Source organism: Cucurbita maxima, unplaced genomic scaffold, assembly GCF_002738345.1.
Source record: "Cucurbita maxima cultivar Rimu unplaced genomic scaffold, Cmax_1.0 Cma_Scf00168, whole genome shotgun sequence".
NCBI lineage: Eukaryota > Viridiplantae > Streptophyta > Magnoliopsida > Cucurbitales > Cucurbitaceae > Cucurbita > Cucurbita maxima.
The window spans coordinates 105,114-112,743 of NW_019272184.1; the positions used below are offsets into that span (position 1 = coordinate 105,114).

The 7,630-nt window shown below is 36.3% G+C and overlaps 2 protein-coding genes across 4 annotated transcripts; one reads left to right on the plus strand and one right to left on the minus strand.

Moving 5' to 3' along the window:
* Positions 1-17: 17 nt before the first annotated feature.
* LOC111473828 (50S ribosomal protein L18-like) lies at positions 18-1,991 on the plus strand. The gene is made up of 2 exons (XM_023119211.1): positions 18-274; positions 1,557-1,991. Exons 1-2 carry the CDS (start codon positions 101-103, stop codon positions 1,950-1,952), a joined length of 570 nt encoding a protein of 189 aa, XP_022974979.1. The 5' UTR covers positions 18-100; the 3' UTR covers positions 1,953-1,991.
* A 674-nt stretch (positions 1,992-2,665) lies between these two features.
* On the minus strand, positions 2,666-6,582 carry LOC111473827 (UMP-CMP kinase 3-like). 3 transcript variants are annotated; one of them, XR_002715777.1, is made up of 12 exons: positions 6,474-6,582; positions 5,612-5,672; positions 5,365-5,419; positions 5,109-5,226; positions 4,775-4,931; positions 4,548-4,628; positions 4,387-4,458; positions 4,284-4,319; positions 4,130-4,201; positions 3,406-3,456; positions 2,854-2,980; positions 2,666-2,786 (listed from the first exon to the last, which is right to left on the minus strand). XR_002715777.1 is itself a non-coding variant. In XM_023119209.1 (11 exons), the coding sequence occupies exons 2-10, from the start codon at positions 5,642-5,644 to the stop codon at positions 3,448-3,450; spliced, it is 633 nt and encodes a 210-aa protein (XP_022974977.1). In that variant the 5' UTR covers positions 5,645-5,672; positions 6,474-6,582; the 3' UTR covers positions 2,838-2,980; positions 3,406-3,447. The 3 variants fall into 3 exon arrangements, 2 of the variants coding, with proteins under 2 accessions (XP_022974977.1, XP_022974978.1); XM_023119209.1 differs by lacking the exon at positions 2,666-2,786 and having other exon boundaries at positions 2,838-2,980; XM_023119210.1 differs by lacking the exons at positions 2,666-2,786; positions 4,284-4,319 and having other exon boundaries at positions 2,838-2,980; positions 4,130-4,203; positions 4,353-4,458.
* Between the last annotated feature and the right edge of the window lie 1,048 nt (positions 6,583-7,630).

Below are 7,630 nucleotides of genomic sequence, written 5' to 3' on the forward strand. Positions count from 1 at the left end.
AAAAAAAAAAAAAAAAAGGGTAAAATCAAGAGATTATATTAGAGGAGGAGGAGACATACCAGTGGAAGTTGAAGCGAATCCTGGAGACCAAACTGGGAGTATGGGAACGTTAAGCTCATCAATTCCCGGGTCGCCGTCGTGGTCAGCTTCACTTCATCCACCCTCCGCCACATTACTTTCAGGTTTCATTCAAAAACCTACTTCTCTTTCATGGCCTTCTTCGTTTTCCAAGCTCTCAATCGCCATTAAACCTCCTCCTTCAACGCACAATAGAGTACGTTTTCTCTTCTTTACCCAGTTTCTTCCTGCAAAGAAAAAAAAAAAAAAAAAAAGAATCTATTTCATAAAAATAANAATGATGGAAATTCTACGATACCCATCGCGAAAAATCTGTGAAGTTGTTGGTGGTTGTTTTGATGAGGGAATGAAGTTGAATAAAATAGCATTCGAATCCTTGCCTTCCACTTCTTTTTAAGAGGGATGGCGTTTGGGATTTTGCAGCCAAGGTGTTCGACGGAATGCCTAGTCGAAACTGTAATGAATAGTTGAGAGTTAGTTAAGGAGTTTGAATCTGGGTTGTTCTTCCTGAGCTTCTAGAACACCCCAAGTTTGAGTCCAAGCTTCCACTTCCGGAAATGCTTAATAAATGAGATAGAGATCCACTGCTAAAAAAGATACTATTTGCTATTTTTCCTTCCGGAAATGCTTAATAAATGAGATAGAGATCCACTGCTAAAAAAGATACTATTTGCTATTTTTCTATCTATTTATGCAATTATATTTAAAGAATATTGAAATGATAGTAGCGAGTTGTTTTAGAATTGAACATCAGAGGCCATGTGAGATCCTATATTGATTGAAGAGAGGAGCGAGTGCTAACGAGGATGTTGGGCTCCAAAGGGGGTGGATTGTGAGATCACACGTCTTTTCGAGAGAAAAACAATTCTTTATTCGTGTGGAAAACTCTTCCTAACAGACGCGTTTTAAAAACCTAGAGAGAAAGTCTAAAAAGGACAATCAACACTAGTGGTGGACTTGGACTGAGGGAGGTTTCGATCTAGGAAGAGATATATCTCAATAGAGTAAAATTATGGGTACTAAATTGGACTGAGGGAGGTTTCGATCTAGGAAGAGATATATCTCAATAGAGTAAAATTATGGGTACTAAATTGAACAAAAGCAATGGAAAGAGGGAAAAGGTGGAATAATGAAAACTATAATTTTTTTCAACATTAATCACTAGTGTTTGTGGATTATTGATAAAAGGTGGAATAATGAAAACTATAATTTTTTTCAACATTAATCACTAGTGTTTGTGGATTATTGATTAGATGATGGGTTTATTTTTTAGGATTCTAGGTCATTCTACCCTTTGAAAGATGGATATCTTTACGAATAAATGTCTAAAAACCACATGTTGGAGGACAATGTCGTACTTCGTAAGAGTAGAACATTTTATCTAAGGTTTCGACGTGTTTTCATTTTGTAGAATTCTATCATTCAAGCAGCCTGGAAGAACATTTTATCTAAGGTTTCGACGTGTTTTCATTTTGTAGAATTCTATCATTCAAGCAGCCTGGACACGAAGATCTAGAGGAGAAACTTCAAAAAGACCAAACAGGAAATCATGGAAGCAAAGAACAGATATGTACATGAGGCCATTTGTTTTGGATGTATACTTTTCAAGGAGGTTCATACATGCCAAAGTGATGCATCGAGGAACAAGCAAAGTGGTGTCGGCAGCAAGCACCAATTGCAAGGATTTAAGGTATTCATTGCCATCGCCCACTGATGACAATGCATGTCGGATTATTGGGAACCTAATTGCTGAGAGATGTAAAGAAGCTGATGTATTTGTCATCTCTTACGACCCTCCAAAGAGTGCAAAAATTGAAGGCAAAATTGAGATTGTCATTGATGCCATTAAGGACAATGGTATCTTGTTCGTTTAACCTATCATATCCATCTAATAACAACCACCAATGTCTCAACTTTTCCAATGGTATCTTGTTCGTTTAACCTATCATATCCATCTAATAACAACCACCAATGTCTCAACTTTTCTATTTATATGCCTTCCAAATTAATCCAACTTGGCTTCACTATCGCTCATAACTTGTATTATAGTCCTAGTCTTGTAGTCGGTCTGGAATGCCTTTGTAGTCTTTCTAAGGTCTCTTTAAATTCATCTATTTACCTACTCTCTTAATAACTAAAGTTAAACTTATATCTAATAGATCTCTAAAGTATCATAATAGATAGGTTGATAATCTTATTAAATTCTCTAGACTGGTATCTATTAGATGTACAAGAATTTTGTATCCACAGTTGATAATATTTTTTAAAAAATGTCAAATATATGGAAAAAATCAGTTGGACTAGCTATCATTCAAATTTCCATGCATTTTAAGGTGTAAAAAATTGAAGCTCTTACAGTCTAGCTGTGGATGGATCATTTCTTTTCTCCCCTTGAATTGAGATGAGCATTACAATGAGCTACCGGCGAATCCTTGTCTGTATTATGTGTAAGAAGCTGTCAAAAGTTATATAATGAGGCTGCTTTTAGTTTTAGATGCCAAAAAATGGCTGAAGGCTGTGTAGATGGGGATGGGGATGGGGTGGAGCAATGCATTAAAGGGAAGAGACAATGCTAATAAAAACTCAATAGTAGAGAACCAAGACTTGCCTTTATTATTTAAATCAATGGATAATATCTCAATAAGAATATAGAGACATAGACCTTTTTTTTCCTTTTCTTTTTTCTTTTTTGTAAGATGCAAAGAAACCTGCTACTTACTATTATTACAAATCTTAGTAACAAAGTACGGTAACAATAATAAGATGCAAAGAAACCTGCTACTTACTATTATTACAAATCTTAGTAACAAAGTACGGTAACAATAATAAGAATATATGGTTAACTCCTTGTATAGAATAGAACCTAAACATCCAACTCTGACACAGCCACCAAAATCAATACCTACCAATAGAATAAAAAAAAAACAAAAATTAGAAACATGGAATTGAAGCAACCATGAAGGCTTAAAAATGGGGAAATGCTACTTATGCAGATTTATAAATTGCAATCATATGTCAAATAGATTCTTCCTTAAATAACAATGTTATTAGTCTATCAAGTATGACATTTTTTAAAAATTCACAAATCTACAAAGCGCAAAATTGAAATCCTAGAGCTGCATTAAATAGATGGATTTAACTTTTAAAATTTTCAAATTTGTTAGAGATCTTTTTGACACAAAATTGAAGAACCTGGACAAAATAGAAACAAATCTTATTATCATTTAACCTAAATCTTCTACAGGCCAAGAGTTTTTTTTTTTTTTTTTTTTTTCAAGAAGGTATCATCCACAAAAGCCGATCTGCAAAGTTTGTGATAAGTCTTACCTTAAAGCAGATATTAATGCAAAACTACTGGGTAGTTGATCTTCAGTTAGCCTGCAACAAGGCAAAGCACAGCAATGTTAGTACCAGTAATAAGGCATTGAATGCCAGAATGTATTACGCATAAGAAGACTGTAGCAAAAAAGAAAACAACAAGGGTGATTCAGGGCCACAAAAGGTCAGAAGGCAACAGTCTTATGCGTAAAGATTCAGGGCCGCAAAAGTTCGACATTAAAATTTTTTGTCTTGGGATGCAATATTCATCTAATTTGTATTACAAAACATTTATTGGAATTTTCCAGTTAAAAAACAAACAGAACTATGAGAAGACACTGGGCTTCCAAAGTGCCCGGCATCTAAATACCAGGCATGAAAAGATGTTGGACATTCAAATTCCCCACAAATAAACAGACCCTCGGTGTGAGTTTGGTTCTCAAGCATGGTTCAGATTTTGGAATTTGGCTACAATCACAACAAACTCTGTTGGCATCTCTTTCTGATGCCAATAAGAAGCAGAACTATATAGGCATCCCAAGCCCTCCAAATTTGATGACTTTTCTCATCAGCCTAACTAACGCTGAGTTCCAGCTTCTCTATTAAGCAATTGCAAGACTTGATGACTTTTCTCATCAGCCTAACTAACGCTGAGTTCCAGCTTCTCTATTAAGCAATTGCAAGACATGTTAATGAAAAAAAAATATACACATAGCATATCATCAAAACTTACCTTTTCATTTTTTGGAGTAAAAACAACTTTAACCGATTCAAAAACCTCCTCAATAGGCCTCGCAGCATCAATCTAAGAAGAGTAGAACATGATTCAAAATTTAAAATAAAAAAGGACCAAAAAGTACTGACGTTTGAAGAGAAAGAATCAGAACCTTCCGAACTTTTCCTTTGGATTCATAGTACTCAACCACAGGAATGCTCGACTCCAAGAAAACCCTAATTCCGAACTTTTCCTTTGGATTCATAGTACTCAACCACAGGAATGCTCGACTCCAAGAAAACCCTAAACCGCTTCCTAATTGTTTCAATGTTGTCATCCACTCTTCCCTGAATCATATCCATAAAGGAAATTCTTAACGTCAAATTAAAATTTCAAAGAAAAAATGTAAATACAAGAGAAATGAATCCCTTCAAACCTCATTCCTACTCAGCAGGCGCCTCTCCATCTCTTTCTCATGACAATCAAAGAACAGGACAACAGATGGTTCAATGCCTGTCTGCAAAACATCAATGAAATATACTGTTGTGTCAAGTGAAATGGAACTTCTAGCTTGGATTGTACAACAACCTCAACAATGAATTGTATAGAATGGAATTTAATTTTAAAAGAAACATTCTCAGAGAAAAGAGGAAAATGGCTTACAACAGCTTCAAATGCAGCACGATTTTCCTCATTACGAGGGAATCCATCAATGAGAAATTTGTCATTATGACTTTCCTCCATTGCTCGTTGAAGGAGCTTTATTGTGACCTCTGAAGGAACAATCTTCCCTTCTTTAATCATGTTTTGAATCATCGTCCTGAGAAAATCAAATGGTAGGATCAGTAGACAATATGTAATTTGCATTCCTGACATCTAGCACAAATAGGAATTCACAGTAAATTCAGAATTTCCTTCAATTTAAGCAATGAGACCAAAAGCATGGAATTTTTAACATTCAAGTTTGGAAACATATGTACGAGGACATATATCATACCCATTCTCTGAACCAGATTTGATCTCTGCCCGAAGAAGATCACCAGCACTAAGATGAGTATACCCAAAGTTTTCAATGATATTTGAACATTGGGTACCCTTGCCACTACCTGGCCCACCTGGTAATTAAAAAATCCAACTACCACTTAGAACCCAAAACAAAATGTAGCATAAAAAAATAAATGAAAGTTCTTCTCATAAGGAAGGTAGAAAGGAAGCACCTACGAATGAATTTAATCTTTGAAAAGTATACTTACCCAAAACAAAGACAACTGTAGGCTTCTTCTTCTCAGCTAAGCTTTCATTAGTTGCCTGCAATTTCATTTGAACCATGTAGATCAGAACAAACTTTTCTGAAATTTCAGGTCAAATAGTTCATCCAAGAAGGAAGCAAAGACAACCATCCCCACATAACTTCAGAAAAATCATAAAATGGAAATTCTGAGTAGTTCAATTGGCATAAATTTTCTCAATATAGGAAGTAAAAACGTAGTCAAATTATACCTTGATTGGAGCAGCATCAACGACAGTCCCCATCACACTGATTTAAAAATGAAGTGACTAACTACATGAAGCCAGATAAAAGTATGTCAAAACCAGGTTTCAGCACTAAAGCAAGGAGGAGAGACAGGCAAGATAAACATGGAAGAACATTAGGCTGAAAGCATAACATGCTAAAACTTAAGTGATACATGCAATCAAATCTTCTTAGTCTATTTATCCTCTAAATTCTCGAACATAGAGGAGAAGAGGAGAAAAAAAACAAAAAACTTAAGTCTTCAAAACATTAATATAAATATTAGCTTTCATCGATTTTTTGCAGATCCGACATGCCTGGCCTTAGTAATTTATTTCAACAAAGAAAACACCACGAAAAACATAAGCTCAGCATTTAGGATCCAGAAATAAAAACATGCACAACTGTTAAACATTCGTAACACAAATAGTACAGCCAATAAGCATCATTTAGAGAACAAACAGACGAAAGAACATGCAAGCCATAAGTAAAGACTTCCGAGTTCATTCTCAATTTTTCCATTCTTGGCCTACCAGAAAAGTGGCGGTAAATAAATTCAAAGACAGATCTAAGAGAATGGAAAAAAAAAAAAAAAACTAACTAATTTAAAACCACACAGCACAAGAAAAAGCCTCAAAAGCTAAGATTTCTCGATTCTCCACAAGATTTCGCAAGACCAGAAGAAAAACACGGCTGGATCCAAACGGTAGCAGCAAAACCAAGCAAATCAACAAAGAAACGCAACAAAATTCAAGCGGAAACAGAAGACAATGCAGAGATCAAACAACAAGTAACGCAATTAACAGAGATATAAGGCGAAAAAAAAGAGAGCAAGATTCTGATTCTTACAGTTGAAAACGGAGCGCGCCAAAGATCGAGAGAGAGAGAGAGAGAGAGATCTGAAGAAGAGGAGGGAAAACGCGGAAACAAAAGGAGGACGAGTGGGTGGTTAAATAGAGAAGGGATTGACCGTAAGAATTGGCACGTAAATTTTGCCTCAGAATGAGCGTTACGGTCGGTGGAGGGTATTCATGTCATTTCACAGTCTTGTTATATTATTATTTATTTCTTTTTTAAGGGTCGCGTAATTGCAACGGCTATGGTTTTCATTTATTTTCTTCGTTGGTTCTTCTTTGAGTAAATTGTAAGGGGCGATTGGATCGCATTTAAATATAGTTTTGACAATGAGGAAATTAATTGTTAAAATAAATGTAAATTTAATTATAAGTGTTCAGTAAAAGATCGAGAGCTTCTTGTAACGACCCAGATCCACCGCTAACAGATATTGTCCTCTTTGGGCTTTCCCTTTCAGGCGGTCGATCCACCGCTAACAAATATTGTCCTCTTTGGGCTTTTCTTTTCGGGTTTCCCCTCAAGGCTTTAGAATGCATCTGCTAGGGGAAACCTCGTCTGCTAGGGGAAGGTTTCCACACCCTTATAAATGATGATTTGTTCTCTTCCCCAACCAATGTAGAACATCACAATCCACCCCCCCTTCGGGGCCCAGCGTCCTCGCTGGCACTCTTTCCATCTTCTAATCGTTGTGGGACCACCCCCAAATCCACCCCCTTTTGGCCCAGCGACCTTACTGGCACAACGCCTCATGTCTACCCCCCTTCGGAGAACAGCGAGAAGGCCGACACATCGTCCAGTGATTGGCTCTGATACCATTTGTAACAACCCAGATCCACCGTTCTCTTTAGGCTTTCCCTTTCGGACTTCCCCTCAAGGCTTTAGAACGCGTCTGATAGGGGAAAGTTTCCACACCCTTATAAATGGTGATTTGTTCTCCTCCCAACCAATGTGACATCACACTTCTTCTACTGGGATATAAAGCCTTGCAGTTGATATTTCGTAAAGATTGAGATATGTGGTAGATATTTTGTAAAGATTTGATGGAGATATATTTTACGCATTATATTTCATAGGTAATTAAATATTTTAAAGCTATATATATATATATACCCCATTCCGAGTGCTTACAATCTACTGCTAGCAAATATTGT